A 26753-nucleotide genomic window follows, 5' to 3' on the forward strand; every position below is an offset into this window, starting at 1 on the left:
GCCGCGGGCATGGCAGTCGGGGGGCGCGGGGTGCTACCTCAGCGGGGAGCCGGGAGCCGCGTGGGTCTTAGTGAGTGACCTACCCCTCGGCTTTCCCCTCTGTCTCCGCAGCTCAGCGTCATGAAGGGCGAGCTGGGGGAGGCCGAGCAGGTTCTGCACCAAGCCCTGCGGCTGTCGCACCAGTCGGATAACAGGAAAGCCATCGTCTACACCTACAGCATGGTAAGGCGCCGGGGGGCTGGCAGGGGCTGGGCTGGCCGCCCTCCTACGCGGGGCTGTCCCATCTCGTGTCTGGGCCGTGCTAGAAGTCCCCGTGGGGCTGGAGTTCCCTTCGGGGGGCTGTAGTGCTGTATGCTGCGGCTGCGGTGGAGCTGTAGGTAGAAGGAAAAGCAGTTGTGTTAAACCCAGATCCCCGCAGCCTTTGTGGAGCTTCAGCACTGTCTGTCTCTTCCAGATGGCAAACGTGGCCTTCATGCGGGGACAACTGGACAATGTGAGTAACTCTGTTGGTTTTTTTTTATTTTTCCCTCTGAATTTTAAGGGGCCATCATCTTGTGCGAGGTCTTGTCACGTCCGAGATCGTGAAGGTGTGGCATGCTGTGACAGGCTGCATACTAGGAGATGTGAGGCAGAGATCTTGCTGTCTAAAGCGGAATAATTTGCCTTGGGACTTCAGTCCTGTGGAGCACATGCTGCTAAGAAAGATGCTTTCACAGTTAAATTTTGAGCTCCAACGCTATGTGCAAGGGAAGGAATACTTCTTACTGTCAAATGCCACAGTCAGGCATCTAGATAGCTGTTCCAAGGAGAATCCGGGAAAGCCCTGAAGGTACACAAATGTGATAAACTCATGGCTGGTGCAGGAGTCCTAAAGTAGGAACTGACAGGACCCTACTGGCTGGCAGTACCATTGGGACCTGGTTAGCCTTTCATGTCTGACTGGTCTTGACATATAATGTAAACGCCACAAATTGAGAGACAGGCATCTCCCAGTAGTCTTGCCTCTGTAAATGGTAGAGATCTTTTGTTTTAACTGTCATCATTCCTCAGTATTCTCTTCAAAATTCTCATTTCAGGCAGAAAAGCTCTACAAAGCAAGTATGAGCTATTTGCTTGCAGGGGACACAAAGGAGGTATGTTCTTCTGATAAAGGCTTTCAGCTGGAATCTATTTCTTGTGCTGTAATACCTCCTACTGGAAATTTGCAATACTAGCTATGAGCTTGCTGGACTTCCTTTAAGGGAATTGCAGCTCTGGAGACAACAGAATGGGCATTTTCAAGGTCTAAACTTGTTCTCTGGCAAAGTAATGTTTCTACTGGGGAGATGGAAGAAGAAGTAACAGTTGTGTTGTGTGTTCTCCTGGCAGGATGACAATGCAATCCTTGAGATGTCCCTCAAGCTGGCCAGCATCTATGCTGCGCAGAAACAGTGAGTTCCCTGCTAAAGGCATCTTTTGTTTTCATCTTGGCTTCACATGGCAGTAGTGGCCAAACAGAGGCTCTTTAAGAATAGAGTGCCTGAGTGAGCTTTGATGTGACAAGGTACCATCAACATAAAGATTCCCACAGGCATGATATTGCCTACCTGCTGCCATGCAGCATGGTAATTGCTGTTATGACCTGCCCAGCTTAGGGTGTAAGCAGTCATAGAGGACGTTGCTCTTTAATCAGGACGTTGCTCTTTAATCTTAAATCCACACCTCACAGGAGAGAAAGCTTTTGAAGCAGTTGCTGGCTGGTAACTTGTAGCTTCATTTTTCAGTGGAGTGTTGGCATGGGTTACCTTAGCTGGCCTTGTTTGGCAGGAGGGTTCACCTCCATCTCTTGGATCCCTTTGCCCATCGGTCAAGAGAAGGATCTGGGCCGTGATCAAGAAGAGAGCACCAAGGGCAAGAAGGTTCTGGTGAAAGGGAAAAGCTGTCTTACAGGCCCTTTAGAATGAGGGATTGAAGGTGTTCACATCCATTCCTTCAGGGATGTAAGGAGCCTTGCTTTGCTGAGTACAACCTTTGCAGGCACAAATTAGCCCTGGCTGGCTACGAGTTCTGCATCCTGACCTTAGAGGAGAAGATTGCCAAGCAAAAGGACTTGCCTGAGGATGTCTTAACAGGTGGGACGGCCTTGTCTGCCAAAGGCTTCTCTTACTATCTTTTATCCATTTCCCTGTCCTTGATGTTGCTTTCCATATTGCCTAAGCACCATCTTAATGTAAATCCAATGTCTTCACGCTGCATGAGTTTCCTACTCTTGTAGGATGGAAACTCATGCTTGATTTTGTAGAAGTGATCACTTCCACTCCTCTCTATTTGCAGCTGAAGAAAAGGCCAACACCCGTCTCTTGCTTGGGATGAGCCTAGACTCCTATGCTCGCTATCTCCTAAACATTAACCAGCTCCCAGTGGCCCAAAAAATGTATGAGAAGGCTCTGGAGATATCAAATGATGTTCAGGGAGAGACTCATCCACAGGTGACGTGTACAATGGTAGCTGGACTACTAGGGACAGAAAAGCTAATCTAGGGAATGAGGCAGCCTTAAAAGCAGCTTTGCTGGCATCAGATGTACACAGCACCGAACTAGGTTCTGTTTTCCTGCCAGGAAGAATGAGCATGCTAATACATAAATATAAAATGTTTTCTTACTGAAAACTTCTCTGGGAAATACTACTTTTTACTAGTGTGACAGGGGTATGAATGTGGTGCTCCTGCTGCCTCAGACCTCAACACAGCTCTTGCTCTGAGGCTTCCTTTTCTGTCCTGGTACAGACTGTGGTTCTGATGAATGACTTAGCAACTGTACTGGATGCTCAGGGACACTACGACGAGGCATACTCCTATGTGAAGAAGGCAGCTGAGCTGGCAAAGGAGACCCAACACCCTGAGGAGCACATGGTGCTGAATAACCTGACAGCAATTCTGATGCACAAAGGTAAGTAAATAAATGTCCAGCCTATGTCACTGTGCTTTTGCTGACTGCAGATACCTGTATTGTAGGATTGAACTATAGCATTATTTTTGTGTTACTATTTTTAGTTTAAGCAGTAGGTCTGCTGACTTGGTGTAGGCAACTTGTATTGTGTTCAAATTGCATTCAGCTGCTGAAGGATCCTGTCCAAGATAAATGAATGCAGTACCCAAAAGGTTGCCAGGGAATTTGGTGTTGGGTTGATGATTGGACTTGATGATCTTAAAGGTCTTTTCCAACCTTAATGATTCTGTCATTCTGTGAATCTAGTTTCCTGTGTCCTGTATGTGTGGTAACTGGTTCCAAAAGGACCTAAAACTTGCTTGAGGCTTTTTTTCAATGAGACCTTAATGCTGAAGCAGCACCTTGTCCTGTCATCACTGCTGCTGTCTAAGCTCTTTTGGTTGGCACCTTATGCTGGATGTTTTCTGAACTTCCCTAGTTCTTGAAGTGTTCCAGGTAGTCTTTTGCATGTGCTCAGCTTCAGCAGAGGACTTGGAAAATGGGCAATGTAGCCATGCCACTTTTTCCTCTTGCTACAGAAGACTTTCTGCAAGCAAAACAAGTGTACAAAGAAGCTCTCAAGCAGGCACAACAGAAGGGAGACGATGCTTCTGTCCAGCATATCCAGGAGGAACTAGCTGAGCTGGCCAAGAGGAGAAAGGGCTCCAAATGAGTTTGGCCACAGAGTCCAACCTTGAGGTGGCTGACAGCAGCAAGGGTTGGTCAGTAAAAGCAGCCTGGGCCCAGTTTAGTGCAGTTCTCCAGGGGAACAGCACTGAGGAGTTTAAGGACTGCTTAACAAGAAGGGCTGCTACTGCCTAGCAACTTAGCCCAAAATAAAGTTGTGAAATCTTAACTATGTAAATTTGTGGTGTAGTCTATGGTTAAAGTGACCTACTGTGCTAGTGATTTAACTTTGTCTTGACGGCCAGCAAAGTGCAAGTCTAGCCTGGCATTAACGCTTGCAGTTAAGTCAAGGAGTAGTCTGCTACTCCTGACTGTTCACAGAAGTACTCAGTTTCAAAACATGGCTATACTAAAGCTAAGTCATGAAAAAGAGAACAGGCAGGAATTGTTTCACTCTCTCCATGCTGCCTAGCATAACAAGGTGTACTTTTGTCAGTGCTCCAGTTCAGTATGTATTAACTTCAATAGAGTATTTCCTAGACTATACCTGCACTATGACAGAGCTGTAGCTCCATGTCCTTTTCAGACAGGTTGCCTGAAGATTGTGTTTTTCTTCACAGCATTTAGCATCCAAAGATCAAACATGCTCTCTCAGAGGAGGGGTGAGAGAGACTATGTTACCAAAACAGAGCTGTTGTCAGAAATAAAACACTCAGCTACCTTACACAAGTCAAGGGCATACTAGGTGCCAAAGCTGTCCTCCTTTTTTGGATAGGTCAGTGCTAGAATGCTGAGGCTTCCTGTTGGAAGCAATGGTATGTACAAACTATCAGGCTTGTAAAGGACATGCCTTCATGTGAGTAGAGTATGAACAGCCTGCTTATACAACAGAATTTTTAAATTTTGCCCTGCAGAGGCAAAAGATGAAGGAGAATTAAATCAGAAGTTATCAAATCCATATTTAGCTAGGATAGCAGAACTAACTGTAATTCTGTCACTGACCAAGCATTATTTTAACCTTTTGTTTGCAAGAAGTTCAGTTGGCTGGTACAACCCTTAATGTTGATTGCATCATTATTAGTTTACTTACAGTAGCATTAGTGGCTTCAGCTCTGCTTAACTTTGAGCTAAGAAGAGGCGCACAGGTTTATCTAGATGTTCACTGAAGCTAGAAAACTCAAGTTGCATATACAGCTTTGTTCTCAGCAAGCTAGGAAGTAAAAATACAGCTGTTACAGGCACACTTGTACTAACAGAAAGGCTCTAACACATTAGAACCAGTTTTCTTCAATGTTCTGGTTTTTGTTTTTTAAGTAAGTGGCAGACCTTAGACACTCAATCAGTGTTAACTGGGAACCCTGCAGCACCCCCTAAGGGAAGTGTTTTGCCTGTTCTCATGAACATAGCTTGATGCTGCAAAACAAGAGGGAGACACAGGAAAAGCAAATGGAGAACTGATCCCCTTTATTGATTGGTCTGAATCCAGAAGTCACTGTCTATTGAAGACATTGTGTGGAAAAAAAAAAAGTTGAGCTTTATGATGCATGGGTTTTTCAAGTCTTAAATGATTTCATATCAGAATCACGAAACATACCAAGATGAAAGCATTGTGAAAGCGCTGATCAGAAATCAGTTAAAAATTTGTAGTAAACTACACTTTGTAAACATGATTTACAAACACCTTCCTGTTTGAAACAGGTCAGATGTAATTCCATACTTGAAGATTACTGGAATTGTGGTAAACCCTAACTTAGGCTCTGGAGAGGTTTTTTACACTGGAGAAGTTAGAACTCTGATAACAAACAAAAAAGCAGCAACATTTTATGTGCAAATGCCACTCAAGCTGTATCTTAGGAGAAAGTGACTATCCTACTTCGGTATGTTGCTGCTGCAGCAGCAATAATGTGAAGCTTTGCAATGAACATGCTATACTTACTGTACGGTTAAAGACATTTGTACATGCCTCTTTCATGTTGTATTTGTTACACTAGGAAAGTGAGAACAAGTGAGTTTTAGAATGGAACTTAACTCTCCCCTCCACATTTAAATCTACAAAAAGGACAGATCAACTTGGTTTCCAGTATATGCTACTGCAGGAACAGAAAAGTTAAAATAAGAGCACAGGTCTACAAACAGGATGAAAAATTCACTACTTTAAGCCAGAAGGGTAAAGAATAGGAAAAATCTTTCCTAGAGAAAGACTGCAAGGAGATTTAAGACTGCCAACTGCTCTACTCTGATGCAGTTTTTAAAAAAAGTAGCAAAATAATTCTGTATTTGCAACACAGTGTCAAGCTTCCAAATGAATTCCAAGTGGATTTTTTTTTTTTTCTTTCCCACACTTTGGGCAACAAGTACTCTTTTCTTACTTCCTTCAGTTCCTCTGAAGTACTCAAACTAAAATTGCTATTGATAAAATAGTTCTGTACTTCTTCCTGTTTGTAACTAACTAACTGGACCATCACAGTCCTTCCATAAGATGTAGAGCTTACATGGCTTAAGGTTACACAGATTAGATACATTATACCTTCCATACAATGTATTGCAAATACAGTGTTAAATTTAAAATATTTGACTGGAAAATAACCTCAAGGCAAAGACTCTGTTCATCAATGAGATTCAAAAGCCATTTGGAATCTGACAGACCATGCCACCCTCCAATTCAGTGCTATCTGTAAATCAGTCCTTCTACCCCAGAAGATTTAAATTCATTTCCTGAGGTCAGTGCAGCAAAAAATAAGATGATGGATGTCAGGACACCCTGTGATATCACTAACCGGATGTATGTATACATGAGCTACAAGCACATCATAGCAGGCACTGATAGATGAATGATTAAGGAGACTCTCCTAGTACCACGTACAATTAAAAAAAAAAAATTAAAAAAAATCACCCTAACACATATTGCACACTTCAGGAGTTGAGTTAAGCCAAGCATTTGTAAGGACTTCCACCAAAAGCTTGCTTATAGGGCTAGGGATTGGGATGAGGACACAGACTTTAAAATAATTATTACATAAAGATTTTAAAATCAGACTGGAGGAAGGTATAAATCACCGTACCTATTTCAAACTGGTTGTAACAGAAGCCAAGTAGTTGACTCGTGTGTTGCTCAATTATTCTATAAAAGCATTTTTTTTTTATTTAAACTTGGGATGTAGAGGTTTTTCTTCTTAAAGGATTTATCAACCCACCCAGAGCCTCTGTTCAGATAAGCCATTTGCTGTGGTTAAATATGACAGTAAAATTTAGTAGCCTGTTTTGACTGCATACAATGCAGAAACAGAAAACACTAAGATAGGCTTTTGGGGCACAGTTAAAATTCCCAGTGTGCATAACAGTGAGGTATGCCTCCAGAAGCTGTTCTTTTTGTTGGTTTTTTTTGTGTTTTGTTTTTTTTTTTTTATCCTTTTAAAAATGAACCATAACATACCCATGCAATAATATTTCTGCAGTGTTGCTAAATAAAACCAACTGCACCAAAAATTTACAATGTGGCAGAATTTAAAATTCAAAGAAATATATCATCTTATTCCAGCGAACTGGACTATGTTAATGTACAGAATTCATTAAGGGGTCAGTCTTAAAAATCAACATTTTCACAAGAGCTTGAACACCACTGAGAATGTGTGTCTAGGGAAAAAAAAATTATATAAAAGCACAATGCCTGCAAGAAGTGGCACGGCATTAAATGGGCAACGATGCTAGGCTGGTAGGGAGTCTAGGGTTATGGTTAGGCTAGGCTGGTAGGGAGGCTAGGGTTATGAAGAGTACTCTACACTGGAGAAAATGCTTAAAAAAAAAATTACAAAATGACCCCCAAAGTTTAGGCAATGATTTGAACATAAGTACACCAGATACTATAGCAAGGGAAAAAACACTGCAAAAAGTACTCTCTATTTACAGAAGAATGATTTAAAGACATTATGGTTTTCTTTACAAATAGATGTAGAACAGGAATAGTCCACATTTTTAAAAACTCTTTACATATTTATCTTTAGTAAGTCAACCTTCTTGATCACGATCCTCCAACACATGGCCTGTGCAGAAGGCATTTAACAGACTCTCCATCAATTCTTCATTGTGTGGCCCTTGCTCTCTTGGAAAGTCTCTATGGGCACAAGTCAAAAATAGATTTCTTTTTTTGACCCGCAAATTAAAAAAAAAATCTGCATAGTTCAGTCATCACTGTCAGACAGAGTCTCATATTGTGCTGAAAGCAGTGGTGCAGGCTCTCGCTCCCATATCCTGTTCTGTTGGTGAGTGGTTGCTTGGCTCATGGACGGCGGGGCACACGCAATGGATGTCGGCGGTGTACTGCTGAGCATCCTCATCGTCAGTGGGTTGTAAGGAAACTGTGTTGAACCTGAATCAAAGAGAGTTTCTCCAAGTCAAAAACATGAGCTGTTCTAAGAGATCTGTATCTGAAAGATGATCTGGTTTTGGTTGTGACAACTAGCAGAAAATCTGCTTTAGAAAATCCTTGTGTGCTGTAATCTTTTGACCAATATACCAGTGTTAGAGCATGTCTACATATGACCTTCCTATAAATATCACATCTAGTTTGTTAAATTTGAAAGAAACCCATTTCTCACCTGTTGATGAAGGCCTATCTTCCCAGGCCCACACTGGAGTCTGTCTATGGTAGTCCCCTTCTGAATGTACAGATGAGACAGAAGAAGGTCTTTCGGTTCCCAAATATCCCTGTCCAGGAATTGGAGACTTAGACTTCCTATTATTTGACTTGCCAATTAGCTTCTGCTTGCTGACTCCCCCTCCTGGAAACAGTAGGGACAGGTTTTACAAAAATGTTACACTGCATTTTAGCCTGTTTGTTTCTATAACTTATCACTTAGCAACAAACAGGAGTTTCACACTGGTGCCTTCTGGCTTGCTGATTTACTATAATTAGTGACCGTATTGGCTAGTCTTCTAACACTACTGCTAGAAAATCCCTATTCTTATCACAATGGAGTTATATTTCCATTTCCAGGAAGGGAGATGTTTTCAGCTCAAGCTAGTTCCCACTGTCATGTGTTCTTTACAGATGATGTACTACACTTGCGTTTTCATCAAACCACTGAGAAGCTTCAGGTACCTAATGCACCCTGTTATCTCTTCCCTGTTTCATCAGTGTTGTAATTGTCCAAGACCTGAAGTCACCAGCACCATTTTGAACGCCATGACCACTAGGGGGAATGGAAACACCATCTCTATGACTTGGAAGTCATAAGATACTTAGGAAAAACAAAGTCCAGTGATTTTCAGTGACACCAAATTTATTCAAGCCCTTAATTTTTTTTTTTTTTATTTAAGACTGTTAAATATTTAGGAGCTGTAATACCTCACCTGAATTTGGTGATGGATTAGCTTCTTCCCTGCGCGTCTCATTACTTGCTGATATTGCAGCACTGGAACTGCCAGGTGCCACTGCAATGGACTGTGACATTACAACTCCATGTTCCTCACTCTTGTCATCAAAGTTTCCCATCAATGCTTTTCTAATGATGTCTTCCAGACCCAGATTACTGGCAGGATCTGCAAAGGAATGACCCCTAGAACTGACTGCACCTGGGAGATAAAAGAAAAAATACAGGGAAAGGTGGGAGGAGAGGCAAAACACATGTCTCAGAGAAATTACAAAGGGATATGGGAAAAGATTTTAGAGGGAGGCAGAAAGGTGGAGGGAAAAAAAACCCCAAAGATGAGTGTTTTTTTAAAAATGCAAAACCACATGCTCCAAAGCAGCTCACAGTGGCTACAAGTGAGACATACCAGCAAACACTGAAGAGCTATGTCATTAGTGCCACTGAATGTCAGACTGTTCACAAGAGGGTAAATTTTACTTAAGTGAGATGCTAACCAATTTCATGTTTCATGACTTCTACCTCTGTGTAGGATTTGCAGAGCACACAGAAATAAAACATTCTTGCCTAAGTTCCCATTTAAAATATTTTCTGAAACTTCCTTTGGTCATTTTGGTTTTCCCTAAGATACATGAAACAAACTTCCATGTAGGATATTACTTTTTAAATTTTCACCATCCTCCTCATCTACTGGATTCCCCAAAGCATATAAATGAAAGATATTCCATTACTTTACTTTTTCTGAAACATACACTGTTTCTTTTACTGAAAAATCTTACCTGAGGTAGTGACTGCTGGCAAATTGAATATTTCAGTCCCTGGCTGAGCAGTTGCTGCAATTAAAGCACAACATTTCACTGAATTTTCCAGTATTGATGATCACTACAAGCCCTCATGCAGAAGGTATAACTACTTTGAACTATTTTCAGTGTTGTGTTTTTTCTAAGATGAACATGCACCTATGTCTTCTCAGGAAAATCATCTATACCAGGGTAAAAGTATCTTACATGGTCATGGCTAGCCTTCTTTTAAAGGTGTCGCTTCAGGAAGCAGACTGGCTTTTTGAAGTTTCACGATCTATGTACTTTAAAATGCAAAGCTGCATTTGATTCGCTAAATACATATTTTAACTTATGAACCTTACAGCTGAGTACTTCTATGTATAAAAAAATACATGACAGCAACTTTTGAGGGGCTAAACAACCCCCATCCCCCCAATATTACCTATATTATGTCCAATTTGAGAATAAAGATTCTCAAAGATAACACTGAATTAAATGTATAAATGAAAATACTATTGGCAGCAATGGAAAGTGTGTTTGTATGCCAAGCATGCACACGAAATTTTCAAAGCAAAATCTATTGTGCACACACAATAGGGATCAAATAAAAAGAATATTGCAACCCTTACTGACACAGCTTTGTTTCTTAGAATGAGATTAATTTGTTGCTCAATGCAAAAGCATTCACTTTGAAAGAAACACTTTCTATTAGATACCAAGCTCACAAACAGCTTAAACTCTTACTACTGATAATTTTGATACAAAGTTCTGTTAAGGTTTCTAAGAGAGAAACAACAATATAGTTCTAGTATCATATTCCACCATGTCAATATCCATTACTGAAACTATATTAAAATACGTCTTTTTAACAGCCATAACCATAAGGGCCAAGAAAACACAAAACATCCAGTTTGCAAGACATCTTTCCAAAAAGGAAAATGTGTAATAGATAATGATGATACAAAGCAAACTACAGACACAAAGTTAACTAGAATAATGTCAGGTTTCAACAACTCTCTCGTAATTATGCATTTTCCCATAGTTTTCAGAAACCATTTCCATCTCTCAAATTAAACATTAAAAAGCTTAAGTGTGCCTGCCAGTCCTATGTACACCAGCATAAGGGGAGGGGAGGGGAAGAGAAAAAGATTTAACGGTCTTCCAGTTCTTCAGTCATAAATAATTATATATGTGGTTTTATATTAATAGTTTTTTATTCATTCACATGTTACTTGAAACATATTTAAATTAGGGCATCTGTGGATGGCAGCCACACAAAGCTTAAGCTGGAAAAATTCAGTGAAAAGGCAAGTCCTGCATACCCATATCAGAGTCACCTCCACCAGATGAGTTCAGCTTTCGAAATATCTCCTGTTTCTTGGATTTTACCATTGGTGAAGTGTTCTCAAGTTTGGTGAAAAACGAAGGGAGGTAGCTTATACTACCTGGAGAGCGAGAGTCAGTCCTGCCAAGACCAACATGTGTCAAAGAGAGAGAACATTTTTTAAGGTGTACATTCGAATCTTTCCAAAAGCAGTCAGGCAGAAACCGCCAATATTCATATGAGCTTTAAGACTCTTTCCTCAGCCTGTTTTTTGGGGACTAGACAAGTCCCCAAAGAACATCTGCTTTATACAGGTAACAGGGTTTAAGATTCTACAGCTCACAGAAAAAGTGATCACGTCATTGTCTGTGCTGGAGAGTGGCACAGAGATGCTGCTTTTACAAATTATCTCAGGAGTGCCTACTTCTGCCTTGCAACCTGCATGCTGGCTGAAGTGGGCCCTGCAAATCGGTAGGTGATGAAATGTTTAAGCTAGAAGCCCAAATACTCACCCTAGCTGCTCCTCCTATTTACAGTCTTATTGTCACCCTTATCCCCTGTATGCCACTAAAAAGGATGTTTGTTTGTTTGTTTGAAGTCACACATGGTCCAAGCAAATAAGCTATCTCAGGCATTCTGGGAAACCAGGTAAAATAACCTTATGAACCAGAATCTGGCTCAAGAGCTGCCAGTTAGCCACCCTTGTTCTATAGCACAGATCTTCAGACTGGGATCCACATTCTGTATTTCATACCCCTTATCAACTGTAGCTGGCACACTTTCTGCACATAATTTCTGTCACATTAGCATAAAAAAATTGCTGAAGTAAATGTCAAACTGACAAGGGGTGCATTTTATCTTCAGATCTTAAAATATGCAAATTTTAGGCTGCTTATTAAGTTGATAAAAGCAGTAGTATTCAAATTATTTATTTTTTTCTTAAAATTCTGTAAACTAAAGCATGAAGAAATTCAGGTGAAAAATCTAAGCTAATACCAGGGTCATGAACAACTTGCATTGTTTTCAAAAGTGGGTAAAAACGATCAACTGTATGCTCACTGTGGTGCTTAGAATACTTGAGTTTGTTTAAGCAGTAGCAATCTGTCAAATCAGGTTTAATTAAAAAAACCACCCCAACTCCAAAAAAACCCAACCCACCCCATACTTAAATTAAAAAATCATCTAAAAATAAAGTAAAAAAGACAAAGACTCTAGGTTTCCTATGCCAACATCCTTAAAATTCTAAAAAGTGCAATCTTCCCTGCCACGTTCCTGAAAATTCCCTTGCATCTAGCTAACATCCGTCATGCCCTGTAACGACCCTGCCAGCAACTGCAGAATGGAGGGGGAATGGAAAAAAAAAAACAACCAAGAAAAGAGAATTCATTTCACCAGCATAAGCCTGAAATAAGTACATGGTGAGCATGCTGAGTGCCATTCCTTCTTCAGCAGGCAGCAGAGCAAATGACAGAAGCATCCAGTCCAATGTGCATCTTGCCAGACATTTGAAGACACCAGCACTGACACAGTCTGCCAGGGATCCCAGGTAGTTTCATGTTGCAGATTTGTCAGACTGACATATAGTCCTGGGAAACACGGCTGCCCGATGCATGGACCTCCTGACACCCCACCTCAACACCTCCTGGAAATTAAGCTCTGTAGCTTAGTGATATTTCATGTGATAAGCTGCTCTAGAATCATGAGTGTTGGAAGCCTGGATTCCTCCACACTTCACCAGGACAGTATCCAGGAAGTCAATCAGGCAGAAGAAGCCCGAATTATTTAATAAAAATTGTAGGAAACAGACCTTTCCCAAAAAACACTTCAGTTTTATAGAACTGGCACCCACAAGGAGTTTTGTTATAACATTTTGTATCAGATAGAGCATAAAACACACTGCTTGCCCCAATAAACTTGAGGGAACATGTACAGATGATGTTTCGCTCAGGCTCCTCAAAGCATCTCCCAAGTAGCAAGTTTTGAATGCAAAAGGATCAATGGCAATTAACAACTTTCCTGTGGTATCAGAGGAAGATCGCTTAAACTGCTCTTTAATAAAGATACTGTTTGCAGCACAAAGATCCAGAATAATGTTTTTAAAATTCAGTTTTACACATACCTCTGTTCAGTAGGCTCAGTTCTTTGGGAAAGCAAAAGCACATTTTCCTGTTTCTCATGTACAACCGGGACTTGAGGTGGCGAGATTGGCTCATAGGGCTCTGAAGAGACATGGCTCCTCTCTGGAGATTTTCCAGGCCTACACCCATAGTTCAGAGACAGATAAGTACTCTTAATGCATGTAAAGCAGTACTTAACACATGTAATTGCATTCCAGTTGTTACATAACTATTTATGTCTCGTTATATATGTTACATGCTTTAGTATGCTTGCTGATCTCCAAAAGATGACTTTGAATGTCCATAACGACTCTGGTAAGTTCTAAGTAATTACTCACCCCTCTAAAAACTGGAAATTAAGCATAAGAAGTGAAGGGAAAACAGTTATAAGCTGTTATTGAGCCAAGCAATTGTCAAAAACAGCGCAAGACAGATGTTGCTTAAAAAAAGAGCAGAAGATACTTCTATTTCTGATCTACATCAAGATTACTGTGCTATTTTTTATAAATATCATATCTGGGCATTAATGAAATCTGCAGTTAAACTGAATACATGCATTACCTTCCCCTGGACTTGTCAGACAGATTTTCAGGTGACACTCTAGCACCTGGCCGCTGATGGTGCACAGGCTGCGACTGTGACTCAGGGCTGTAGCGATTCGATGTCTTTGCCCGGGTAGAAACAGGCGTTGGAGCAGGGGTGGAATTCTGGAATGTAGTGGTAGGAGGCTGCAAAGAGGCCTGAGAAGCTGCTTGGTTTCTAGCAAAGTCTTGTGTAATAATTTGCTGATTGTGGCCAAAAAAAATAGAAAAGAGATCTTGGTCAGACATTGGCCAGATTATGTGTATTCATGAACTAGATGAATATGAGACTGATTGCAACAAATGAGATGATTATAAGTTCAGACATATTATCATATAATATCCTCAAGTAAAACTAATAATTACAGAATTGGTATTGTGTTCCAAAACGTGCATTTTCATCATCAAAATACAACTTTTCACATCGGAAAAGAAATAAACCTACACAGATGTGATCGGCAAGGGTGATAAGTCGATGGGTCCTGGGCACATGTGCCATCCCTTCTGCTTGGGAGGAAGGAGGTGGAGGTTGTTGGGGTGAAGGGGGTTCCTGTTGTGTCCTATAGCGGTGAATCGACCCCTCATATTGCCTGTTTGGGTCATCTAGTTGAAGAAGAAAAGGTCAGTCTGTTAAGACGGTATTACTGAAGCTTCAAGGTTTAAAAGTTCTGTGCTTACAAATTTAAAAGATGAGTGTTTCTGCATTAGATTTTAGGTATCCTGTGTGATAACCACCTCTTCCCCCTTCATATATAGGCTCTACAACAGGTAAGTAAGGCTTCATTCCACAATGCAGGTGAATTTCATCTCATTTCTCACCTGCAAACTGTACTGTAATAGTTTAAGCTTTACTTACAGGTAAAAAATTGTGGACATCAACACCAATATGCAGTAACTTTTAATAAAAAATTTACTCTCAATATATTCTTTAATCAGCTACACTGTAAGGTAAAGGACCTCTGTTTAATGCCAAGTGCCAGTTCCAATATATTTGCTCCAGTTTTTCCACAGATCACTGCAACAACATACTTCCAACAAAAGCTTCTGAAAAGTTAAGAATGTGGTAAGCAGTCACTTAAGGACTCCCAAGGAATTTTAACTTTATTATGTGTTCGTGGAGCTGGTAAATATAAGCAAGATAATTCTGAGAGTATTTGCATATGCAGATAAACTTACTCTCTGCCTGGCTTGGTTTAGGTGTCTCTTGTTGGTAGGGCTGTAGCTTTTCTTGAGTAGGTACAGGTGAATTTGCAGGGCTAATCACCTCAATGGCATCTCCAGGAGCTTCATACCGGTGGGAGGATACTGAACATCAAGCAAAGGTTGTGGAATAAGGTTTAAATATCACAGAAGATTTTTGTTGCCTATACATAGCAACACTAATGCTTCCATTAAAATGACACCAGTGAAATGAAAGTCAAAACACTATCTTTTTCTCATGATAACCATGGTGAAACAAATATTTCCATAAAGCAGTATTCCAACGTAAACAAAATAATTTTAGGTTTCCCGACTTCAGGTTAATTTTATTACCCTGCATTACATGTTGCAGCACAGAATCCAAACAAAGCAAACAACTCTGTATTTGCAATAATCTTGAGTCACTATATGCAAAAACTGTATTTGCTTATGAAGTGTCTCTACTGTGCAGAGCTGAATATTTTATCATTAGGTATCAGAATAATTTCACAACTTATTGTCTCCCTAAAAGGCTAAGACAGACAGCAAAGAAGTAGATAGTTACTAAGATACGTACAACTACTGGAAGAATCTGAACTTTGAGAGCCCCTATCTCGTGCATCCTTGTCTGAAGCAATCTGCCGAGTGATGATCACATCTATGAAGTTAGCAGCAGTAATTGTGGTCTTTCCTCGAGTTCTCAGCTCTTCCTCGTACCTGGATTTAGGAGGAGGTCCTTTCTCTTTACCAGCCTCTGAATAGACTACTGATGAAGACTGTCCCTGGGACTTGCCACCAGAAAAATTTGCAGATGTGTAGGGGCATTGGACAGGCCTCTTTTCTACCTCCAGTGTCTTCTGTTCCATCTGCTGCTGTTCAGTGACCACAGCTGACCGCCGTCCCATATTCTCTTCTATCCTGGTTCCTTCGTGCTTGTTCTCTTTTGCTTTGGCAACTTCCATCTGAGGAGCAGAGGCTGCAGCATCTACTAGTGCTGCAAGGGCATCAGCAGCAGTATTGTAACGGGAAGCTGGCAACCCTTGAGTAATAGAGGGAGCTCCAGGGGTGAGCTGCCTGTTGGCAAACATTAGGTATTCTGAATTATATCACATGAAAAAAGGAACTAGAGCCATATCATACATACAACAAAGCGAAGCTTTTGTGACACTAATTTCTATCCAAACTGGACTGGGCGAAAATGCATTAGATAATTTCAGATAAATTCAAGAGCAATCGGATATGGTTATCCTCAGCATACAGTATTTTTCTCAGGCTAAATAGACCTTATAATAAACTCAAATATTAGAACAGGTATCTCTGCAACAGTAACTTAAGAAACATACATGATACGTAGCTGAGCAGCAGGATCCAAAGGTGTGATTACGCTTGTCCCATTGGTTCCTTGAAAAATACTAGGCCTTTGCTGCAGTATGTTTTCCTGGCTTCTAACTGAAGGGGACGGGGACCGAACATATCCATGACTTCCAGGTCTGCCGGGCTGCTCTGTACCTGCAGAACACAGAGCAGAGGGGAACAAACAAATATATATAGACCACTCCTGCAACAATGCCGAACGATGTATCGACGCTATCTCCTCCACATCCTTTCCCAGTTGTCTCCACCATTCTCAATGTGACTGCATGTATTAAAGGTTTAAATGGTAGCATTGTGTTTACAGTGCTCTAAGTGACATGCAAGCTGTGCTAGCGATCACAGGATCACACCATTCCCTAGGTACCACATTGCTATGACAGAAAGATCAAGAAGCCTGGTACTTGCTGAAGTTAAAATTATGACCAGAACTGCTAGGTAATAGGAACTTGCCTTAAGTGCAGACTAAAACCAAACTGTGTAATGTGTTCTTAATAAGCTACGTGTTGCTAACAGTGGTTGTAGAAAATGAGCAGTTACAGTCTACAAGGCAACTGATCCAAATGTAGCAATGTGCACTCACCTGGTCGAAGATAAAGTTCAGCAGGGACTGAAGTGATTCTCTCCCTCTCTCGTTCTCTTTCCCGCTCTCGCTCACGTTCCCTCTCCCTTTCCCGTTCCTTCTCCCTCTCCCTCTCCCGTTCCCGTTCAGCATTTGCAGCTGCAGAAGCTGCCAGGTGTGTAGGGTGTCCTGGAAGGTCCACAAGATAAAATGAAGTAGCAAAAAGAGATATTCAAATTAAGCATCATTTAATGTAAACGCTTGCCAATATATTCTGCCATCCACTTACAGCGAAGTTTCCCAAATACATTTTCATTCCACTCAAGACTATCCACTTATCTAGGAAGACAAAAGCTTAACATACAGTGACTGTGGAAGGCTCAGCAGCTTTTTATTAAAGTGGTTTCTATACAGTTAGAAACTAGACAGCTTATAGACCCAAATTCCACCCTTCAACACATGCAAGATGAGGTTAGTGAAATCATAATCAAATGACCACAAATAAAGACCTGACAGATGAAGCAAATTCTGAATTTGTCAGCACTCCTTCGGCTGCTAATGTAAGTATAAAGGATATCATTAAGAAAACCTTTGCTATCCAGGTAAGAAGTGCATGCAAAAAGCATCGTCTGAGAAAACATCAAAACATGACATTAATGAAAGTTAAATAAAAACGGTCAATTATCTCAGCACGTCAGACAATTAGAGACATCACCAAATCATAAGAGCTCTTACCTGGTGACAGAGAAGCAGGATTGTAAGGCCTGGGAGGGAACGTAAGCTGGGTACCAGGGATGTATGTGATTCTCTCCATGGGTGGTGTGCTTGTGCCTCCAGGATGAGGCACTAAGATAGTGGGAGCCATATTGTTCAGGTCAATAATTCCTGTAGATGACGACACATATAAGAACGGCCATTCAAGGACAGACCAATGGTCCACACATGATACATTCTGTTCATTGATAACTGTCAGCAGTGAATGTTTAGTGGAAAAAATACAAGAATAAGGCAAGTGCAGAACTATATTCCAGCTCGTTATACTCTCTTGGTATGTTCCCAGATTGCTGATTGCCAGATCTAAGTCAGAATTTGCATTTCTAGCGCACCCTTTAATTGTCCTTTTGAAAAATACATTTCACCTTTACCAATAATCCCATCTTTTAGCAAAATGGTATTACCTGACATAATTTATTCCCTTTTCCAGACCTTTTTAATTTATGAATTTTAAATTCATAAAATGAAATCAAATGTTGAAATGCACAGGTTCCACTGGAACTCCAATATACCCTACTACAAAAACCACTTATCCTTTCTCTTCCAACCAACACTGAAAAATCTTGTCTCTTACCCCCAAGATAATTAGTCCCACCAGCCTAATTCCCTCACAATTGCTAACTTCCATTCTACCAGTAACTATCAAAACTGATTTAATCAATAGACAGATTATCATATCCAGTAACCAAGCCGGTAGACTGACATTAAGGTAGATTTCCCATTAAGTTTGTAACTCTTGGGGGAATGTCATGTAACCCCAGGGATTCATAAATAGTTATTTTGTTATTTTTTTCTAAGACTTTGCTCAACATTTCAATGTGAAAGAGTTCTTCAAACTCATGTCTTAAAGAAAATCTCCATCACAGAAGTCTGAATCTCTCCACAGTGAACAGAGTTGCAAAGAAGTTGCTTTACTTTTCTGTAATGGCCTTATCTTCTAAAGCGTTACTTCTGAGTTCTGATGATTTATCAGTTCTTACAGTTTCTTTGCCAAGTTTCTTGTTTCTGGTGTATCTGAAGAAGTTACTGGTTCACTTGGCTTTATAAATTGTTCCTAGATTTTTTTTTTTACCTTTATGGTCTTACATTTAACTTGTCAAGATTTCCATTTTCTTTGTTTGAAGAGTTACACTTTTGTGAAATGTCTTTTTACTTTTAATAGCTCCTTCCTGCGGCTGTTAAATGTCCAGATTGATTTAGGCTTTTCCCCACCCTGCAAGAATTTGCTAACTCTCTAACATAACAGCTGTAAACAATCACCATGGTTTTCACAAACCTTACCCTTTTAGCTGTTGCTTTTATTTTCGTTTTGAAGAAGCTCTCATTTTGATATAATTCTCTTTTCTCAAGTTTGAAGAGGAGTTAAATATGCTTCTGGGTATCAGTTTAAACTAGCATAAAACAGTCTGGCTTCCTGAACACTAACAAGTCTTACAGCCTTCCCTTTAACAATATTGATTACATACATAATTCTCCTTTATACCCACCAGAGCCAGTTAAATGTATGACAACTCATTTGCAAACACATCTATACATATGCACTTGCATGCATGCAGGCATCCATCCATCCGTAAAAAAACACATATATTTATAAGCAGCAACAAAACAAACCAACCAATCAACCAAACCACACCACATATCCAAAACATACTTTAAAGAACATCAGAAAAAATACAGGCATACCTCTTGCTCCTGCATACGGGAGAGCTAAAGTTTGCTCTCTAGGAGATAATCCTCTCGTTACATCAGGACGTAAATTGACTTGCATCTGCTGTGAGGTAATGTAGTCATTTAGGATCGTCTGTCGTGTATTCTCCATTGCGTAAAGCTGATACTGACTGGGGTAGCCCGGGGTGGGTGAGAGCTGCCTTTGGAACAGGTAAGCAGCAGCAGCTGAGGGTGAAGGAGGGAAAAAAGATTTATATGGGTGATATTGAATGAAAGTTTCAGGTGTTTATATAGCTTCAATGAGGAATGCTATCAATTCTCCCTAGCCAGTACCAAATGAATTAAATTAGCATTTTAATACTGATGTTTTATTGAATTTATGCACTGTATGTGGACAGAAGAAGATAAATAATCCAGGTTGAGATATGCATTAGAGATTTGACTAAAAATATAAATCCTGAAGTTCTGCAGATGTAAAGGGCTAAAGAAAGTTAAAATACCTCACAGAAGTGGACTGATGGATAGGTTAAAAGGAAGTCTACTGTATTTAATATCATCAGGGATAACCTGATAATCCCTCAAGTGAGAATGAATCACAGTCCTGAACAAAGGGGTCCTGATTACACTTTAGTTCTATAGCATCTTCCACATTCTTCTTTGCGTGGGTCTCCTGAAAGTTTTTAATGTATTTCACAAATACTTATTTTAAAATACTGTCTGTACTTCTTAACAAACCAGAAGCAATGCAGCAGCTTCTAAAAGAGAGTTACAGTATTATACAATAATATTATATTAAGTTTCTTGGTTAGATATTAAACCCTCCACTAAACTGAAATTGAACTATAACAGTGTATATAACCTCTTATAAATTACATCTGGCCATTTATAATTGCTTTTTAAAGGTATCTCTTCTGTGCATCAAAACATACAGTATTTCTAGCACTAAAAAACATAACACAAACATATTTACCAGGATCCAGAGCCCTGTGAAATGGCATAGCAGGATCTAAATGAGGAGGGAGGTGACTCCTGTAGACTTCAGGAGTTGCTCCTCTGTGATGAGGGTCAAAAGGACTATGAGTCACTACAGGATCAACCCCTGGAACTGGAGATTTTGCTGGCACGCTCTCCCTCTGTGTTGGTGTAAGTGTATTTTTCCTTTCGTGATTTGCTGGTTTCCCAGAAGATATTCCAGCTAAAAACAAATCCAAATTAATAAAATGCATATTTTTCAATAGAAAATTCAGTTGTAAGTATACACTGGCTCCCAAGGAACGTTCTAGAGCATGCTACAAGCTGATACAATAAATCACAGAGAATATTTTATATCAGAAATTATTTCTGGTGAAAAATCTAAATCCTAAAACTAAGATTGCTTGCAGTTCACTATATCTTCCTCATCTAGATAACCTCTATAATTCAGGAACAGCTTCTGCCCTCAATACATTACCCTTGTAGGTACACTTTCAATGTGATCCATAATCAAATGCTAATTGAAATGGAATTGCCTTCCCACCTCCATGTTACAGTACAGCAAATTTTAATTTTCTTATTTCAATCAACAGCTTACAGACTTCTAAAATTTCTTCTAGCCACTCTCCAAATTGAGAGGAGCCATTAGAATTAAAAAAAAAAAAGCATAATGGATTACAGAAACCAGTTTAAAAGTAAGTTTAAAATTAAATTATTAAAAGTTCTTGTCTTACTCTGGATAGGAGTAACATACCCTCATTAACTCTATTCATCATAGGTGAACTCCTGGACATTGGACTCTGATAGTTCACAGGTGTCCTCCGAGCATTGGTATCATCATAAATCCCAGGGCTCAGCTGTGATTTGGGAGTTTCATGAAGAGTTGACCTGAGAACAGAGGGACCAGAGCTGACTACTGACGTGTGACGGGAACGTACTGCATCCCCGGTCTTCACATCTTCATATTTTCCTCGCTCCACCACCTTCACGTTTTCTGGAACCATTTCCAGCTGAGGCATTCCACGGGGTAGCTTGCTTGGTCCAGTGATTAAAGATTTTACATTGTGTTTGATGGCAGACTGGCCAGAGTTGCTTTCATATTTTATGGGTGTGCCCTGAAAAGGAGAAAAAGATCAGGTAAGGTTATCCTGCCAATGTTTCACTCATGCTAAAAAACTCACATTGCTGATATCGTAATTCATTGCTTCTATCACATTAGCACAGAATACAACTAGATCTTAGTGACTGTTACTTTTCAGTTCTCTCACACTTGCTTGCAAGTGTGTTCCCTACAGGTGAAGTGTCAGGATTTTTGTAATACACAGAAAATATTTTTAAGCTTTATAAGTTGGTAGCTTTCTTAAAACAAAAGAAGTCCCCTGCATTTGTTGCTATTCAAATATCCTGAATGGATTTCACTACTGAGTCTGTAAGCACATGTATGAGTCTAGTAGCACCTTTTGTATTTACCTGAGATATGGAGCCTTCTATGATTGGCCTGGTCGTCTGCACCATTTCAGGAGTCTTGCGACTCTCCTGGCTTAATAGGTCCTGTCTTGGGATTTCATGGATGGAACGACCCATTTCTTTTATAGTAGTGACTCCATCATATGGTTTTCCCTTAGTAATGGCTCCTTCAAATGTCCTTATGGGAGGCGACTCCCTCTTAATCTGTTTAGGGTATTTCAAGCCTTCTTCAAAACTTTCAGCTGTTGCTCTTGGTGTGCCTTTTATAGAAAGAGAGAGTCACATCACTGGTATTAATAATTAGAAGCCTCTTTTTTCATAAGCAGAGTAACTAACTACATTCCATAATACTGGAGCTTGGGTTTGCTATAGTCTGTGATAATATATACTGAAGACTAAATAATCACCACAAAAATAATACTGAATAAATATTCAATATAAACTGAAAGCATCCCAAGTTATTTCAGATGCTGAAAGAAAGGCACTAGCATACATCTTCAGAGGTCTGGGGAATTGTCAGTGTTCATTTAAAAAAAAAAGTGCTAATTACCAAGTATTCATATTAGGAAAAAAAAAAATAATCTATTTTCCAAAAAGAAAAAAAAAGTGCTATGGTTACACACTAGCTTTGAATACAGCATATCAGAAAGCTGCTGATTTATGCTCTGAAAACATGATTAATAAAATAAGCTCCATGTTTACACAGCTACCATTGTAAATAACAGATTTAGGGTTCAGAAATCCAGATTTTGGGGGATATAATTAACGCTTGCCTTCTAAACTTGCAATACTTTACCTTGCATTATAGAGCCTGACAACACTGTTCTCTCTTTCAGTTCAGCATGTGGGCTACCCCTAGGCAGTGCACGGCATATTAAACCTAAAATTAAAATTAATATAATTTAGAGAATTAAGCAAGTATTAAAAAAAAAACAACCCCCAAACACCACCCCTCCTCCTTCTTACATACATTACTGATATTATCTATCACGGTAGTGCCCAGAGGGCCTAGCTTCAATATGCCAGTTATTGTATCAACATGTTATAAACACTATCCTGCCCTAAAAAAAAAAAAAAAAATCTTTCAGTTCAGGTATTAATGCTATTACATTGTTGCAAGTTTTAACACGTTTAGAAAACACAAGGTTTTATAATTAAGCTTAAGTCTTGTCCCAAAAGCAGTCACTACTTCTCTTACACTCCACTTCAGTTTCCTTACCTAGTAAAGAAAGGTGTTCATGATGGGAAGTGGTATAAAAAACACCCCAAAATATATCTCAGCATCCTCCAAATTAATCAAAGGTCATTTTAAATCATCTGGGAAGAGCTGAATTACTGTTCCTATAGTAGGAATCTAAATCAAGTCCCCAAAGAATTCATAATTTTCCACATTTTGAAGACAGAAAAATGTGTCAGTGACAAGATGCAGTATAAAAGTATCAGTGCAGCTTCTCATGTGTGAAAAGAGCCTGAAGACAAGCCAAATGCATCAGCAACTTAAAGGCAACACTGAATATCTATATACAGTCTAGAAACATCTTACTCACATTGTTCCATCTGATGAAAAAGTACACAAAATAGCCTTTAAGGGCTACCCAAAGATGGGACAAAATGCACTTAAGGAGTAAGACTCCATAGTTTTGGCATAAAACATCTTCTTGTGTTTGTATTTTAAAAGAAATATAATCAGAAAAGTTATATAATGGCCTGACTTGACCTTTGCAGTCTTAGTTTGATTACAGTTTATTAAATCAAAATAATACTAGGGATGCCCTGAAGCATAACAGGGCAGCTGTGCAAGTCTTCTGCTTGGCATAATCGAAGAGGTCTATTGCAGGAATGCAAAAGGTTATGCCAGTATGTTTCCGAGTTACTGTGCCATGGCTGAGACTTTTAAGCGAATGGGTGTGTCCATGGAGTCCACGCTAGTATGACAGTGGTGTTTGAGCTCTGCGCCAACCCGCTGGGACTGGGAAGAGTCAGTTACAGGTGTCAGAACTACCGAGAGGACTGCACTACCTGCAGTTATGGTAACACACCAGCAAAACAAAACCGGAAAACGAGTATCTGCTCCAGTCGTATTTCCAGCATGCTTTAATTGTAGTGGTTATTATATGGATTTGGTTGGTAGTGTAAGATTTAAATCTAATTTCTCTTTCAGTCTGCTCCACAAAATAACTCTAAATACTGTTACATCAATGCAAAACATTTGGATAAAACATAAAACACCTTGGAAGCAGCTGTTTTTACCTTCCAGCGGTGCAGACACTGGAGACTCCCGCATTGACATTCCTTGCTTTATATTTCCTTCCATTGTATCATAGCTTCTCTTTAAACCAATTTCATGAGCAGTTCTTGGACTCCTTGTTCCTTCACGAACATTTTTAATAGCTGGCAAAATTTACAACAGCGTGGTTAGGAAATGTGGACAGTAAAAAAAAGACACATATCTCATACTATTAATGAGACCACAGGTCATTAATACTTTAACAACACAGCTTCAATATAATATTGTAATGTTAAATCTCAAGTTTAAAAAGATCTTTTATGATTTGTTAAAAATCTATTTGTTCCAACAGTTACTAATTTATTAGTATTTCAACTGAAGTTGAAAGTTAAATGATACACTTTTGATTTTAATAGAGAAAATTATAAGGTCAGTTGTTTAACCTTTCAAAATAAAAAATATTCCATGACAAGTCGGAAATAAATGGCACAGAAATTAAATAGTTTAACTATATTTTAAATACATAGTATAGGAGACTCTTCAGAACACAGGCACAATTTCTGGATCACACTAATTCTTACACCATCAAAAACACATGTAGGTCAATACTTCTCCCAGATGGCAGCCAGTAACTGAGGTTTATGCCTATCCATTTGGCAGCAGATGTACTTCAGCTTTGGGTTATAAAAGCAGAACCTGCTGCAGCCATGACTTTGTTCAGGTAGAATATAGAAATACTCACTATCATAAGATAAAATATGCCCACTTTTGCCTTCATAAATAACATGGCCTTTGGCTGAAGCTTCCTCTCGGCACTTTTCTGGGCTGCTGTCTTCTGTAGCTAGCCGGGTGATAGTTCCCTTCAATAACGCATCAGCTGCTATGCCAGACTGAGACAGAGCTGGTGTACCCTGCATTTAAATCAATCAAATGTAATTCAGAACATGTGTATTTAAGAGACTATGGAGCAGTGAAGGAGGAAAAAAAAAAAAGAACCACAACACTTTTTAGATCTAGAAAACCAATTACTTTATCAAGCAGTATGGCTTAAACTTCTGCCTCTCTTATTAGACATGCAACCTAAATTTTAGTAAGATTATTTGTAGGCAGTTTGCTATATTAAAAAAAACACAGAAGAATAGGGAGGACAATATTACAAAAGTAGTTTATGACCTAGAACATTTACCCTGTAATACCATTTGGGGGGAAGATAGAATATACTACATACTTAATGGTCCCATTAGGTTTTACTTCCATCCAAAGTAATGAAACCTACCCTTCTCAGAAAAGAATTGTTCCTATTGCTCTCTGTAACTACAGAGCCCAAGTCAACCAAAATAGTAGCATTTAAAAAATGAGACAGAAGGGCTTAATTTACCTTTTTGGCTTTAAATAGATTCTGTGCAAGATTGGTTACAGTTATTTTAATATCTGAACTCAGGTGTGATACTGTTTTCATGGAAGTTGCTAGTAAGCCTTCAGTTAAGTATACCAAAGGCTCTGGTGGTTTTATCTAAAAAGTTTAAAGACCCATACATGAAGATGAAATCATGGTCATGCTGACTTCAGCAATAGTGGAATTTGACACCTGATTATATTAATTTTTTTTTTTGAGGCAGTTCCTACTCTGTGGTATTAATTTACTTTTTCAGACATGCAAATACATCCACAGTGGTAGTTTAAATACACTGTTTTGCTACAGAATCCTCAGTAAGGGGAAAAATACCTGAGTTATGGAGCCTCTCAAAGAAGGAATGGTCTCAACAGAAACTTTATTGGTTGGAGTTCCTCGTGTTATACTTCCCTCCTGTATTGTTGTGGTACCTGATTTGAAATAAGAAGACATCCTGATAAATAAGAGGATAAAAAGAAGTGTAGCTACTTTATTTGATATAATTAAAAACTCTAGTGAGAACTGTTAGATTACACTAAAATACAGGGAAAATTTCAGTTTAATGGCTTGCATTTGAGGCAGTTAAAGTATTCCCTCTTTTATCAGAGTCTTTTACAGCATATGAAACCATTAATACATGGTATTTAGTTTCTTTTCTTTTGATGTATTTGGATATTTCACATGTCTTGCTCTGCATATGCTCTAGTGAACAACTTAATTTTGAAACTGGCATGCCTTGAAACAAACATTTTTAAATGAGACATGCAGACAGGAGGAGCTAGTTACAAATACACATGCCTCAGAAAATAGGGAGCAGATTAATCATATCATACTTAAAAATAACACTTCAGCAGTTTGAGCTCTAGAAGTTAATTCTCTCAGTTTCCTCAGGCTCTGGCAAAGTTTCTTAATCTGTACGGCTTGCTTTACCTCGAACAACACTTTCATGTTGTGCCCTGACCAGGAGTCCCTCAGGTTGGGAATTCTGACTTCTGGGTGAGAATTCTTCTTGTTTGATATAGGGCAGGGATGCTATCCAGGAAAAAGAAAAAGGTTGGTGTTTTTTTTTCTTCTTTAATTATGAGTCATTAAATAGTCTATATAAAACACGTTAGCTTTTCTTTTCTTACCAGATTTGGCCGACTCCTGCTGCCTTGGCAGCCCAAGAGATATAGAACCCACTGATGGCTTTGCAGTTTCTTGGGTGTAGGAAGCTTGACTATGGGATGTTAAGTAAGTGCCAGGTGTTCCCTGAAAGAACAAATATATTATATGTTAATTCTTGTTTCTGGAATGAAGATTCACATCTATGTTTAAAGGAGAATGCTAATACTACTATGATCCTATCTTAAAATGCTACAGTACATCACTGCAAAG

The 26753-nt window shown here is 39.4% G+C and overlaps 2 protein-coding genes across 5 annotated transcripts in view; one reads left to right on the forward strand and one right to left on the reverse strand.

Moving 5' to 3' along the window:
• Positions 1-114: 114 nt before the first annotated feature.
• TTC19 (tetratricopeptide repeat domain 19) lies at positions 115-3822 on the forward strand. Its single transcript, XM_010291908.1, has 8 exons — positions 115-222; positions 455-493; positions 1077-1133; positions 1369-1430; positions 2017-2111; positions 2314-2468; positions 2765-2927; positions 3506-3822. The coding sequence occupies exons 1-8, from the start codon at positions 121-123 to the stop codon at positions 3637-3639; spliced, it is 807 nt and encodes a 268-aa protein (XP_010290210.1). The 5' UTR covers positions 115-120; the 3' UTR covers positions 3640-3822.
• Positions 3823-6715: 2893 nt separating this feature from the next.
• Positions 6716-26753, reverse strand: part of NCOR1 (nuclear receptor corepressor 1) — a 59080-nt gene continuing 39042 nt past the window's right edge. For 2 of the 4 annotated variants that reach the window (XM_010291904.1, XM_010291906.1), the window contains 24 exons: positions 26507-26627; positions 26307-26408; positions 25710-25807; positions 24726-24894; positions 24007-24147; positions 22553-22636; positions 21760-22016; positions 21044-21404; positions 20288-20512; positions 19333-19542; positions 17611-17760; positions 17027-17064; positions 16897-16978; positions 16286-16451; positions 15520-16016; positions 14940-15068; positions 14209-14366; positions 13744-13967; positions 13185-13322; positions 11064-11206; positions 9739-9792; positions 8943-9164; positions 8189-8368; positions 6716-7959 (listed from right to left, as the gene is read on the reverse strand). In XM_010291904.1, coding sequence (XP_010290206.1) covers positions 7772-7959; positions 8189-8368; positions 8943-9164; positions 9739-9792; positions 11064-11206; positions 13185-13322; positions 13744-13967; positions 14209-14366; positions 14940-15068; positions 15520-16016; positions 16286-16451; positions 16897-16978; positions 17027-17064; positions 17611-17760; positions 19333-19542; positions 20288-20512; positions 21044-21404; positions 21760-22016; positions 22553-22636; positions 24007-24147; positions 24726-24894; positions 25710-25807; positions 26307-26408; positions 26507-26627 — 4137 coding nt within the window. In that variant the 3' untranslated portion in view covers positions 6716-7771. Of the gene's footprint in view, positions 7960-8188; positions 8372-8942; positions 9165-9738; positions 9793-11063; positions 11207-13184; positions 13323-13743; positions 13968-14208; positions 14367-14939; positions 15069-15519; positions 16017-16285; positions 16452-16896; positions 17065-17610; positions 17761-19332; positions 19543-20287; positions 20513-21043; positions 21405-21759; positions 22017-22552; positions 22637-24006; positions 24148-24679; positions 24683-24725; positions 24895-25709; positions 25808-26306; positions 26409-26506; positions 26628-26753 lie in introns of all 4 variants that reach the window. The other 2 variants (XM_010291907.1, XM_010291905.1) reach the window with 2 other exon arrangements.

This window comes from Phaethon lepturus, unplaced genomic scaffold (genome assembly GCF_000687285.1).
Source record: "Phaethon lepturus isolate BGI_N335 unplaced genomic scaffold, ASM68728v1 scaffold32677, whole genome shotgun sequence".
Taxonomy (NCBI): Eukaryota; Metazoa; Chordata; class Aves; order Phaethontiformes; family Phaethontidae; genus Phaethon; species Phaethon lepturus.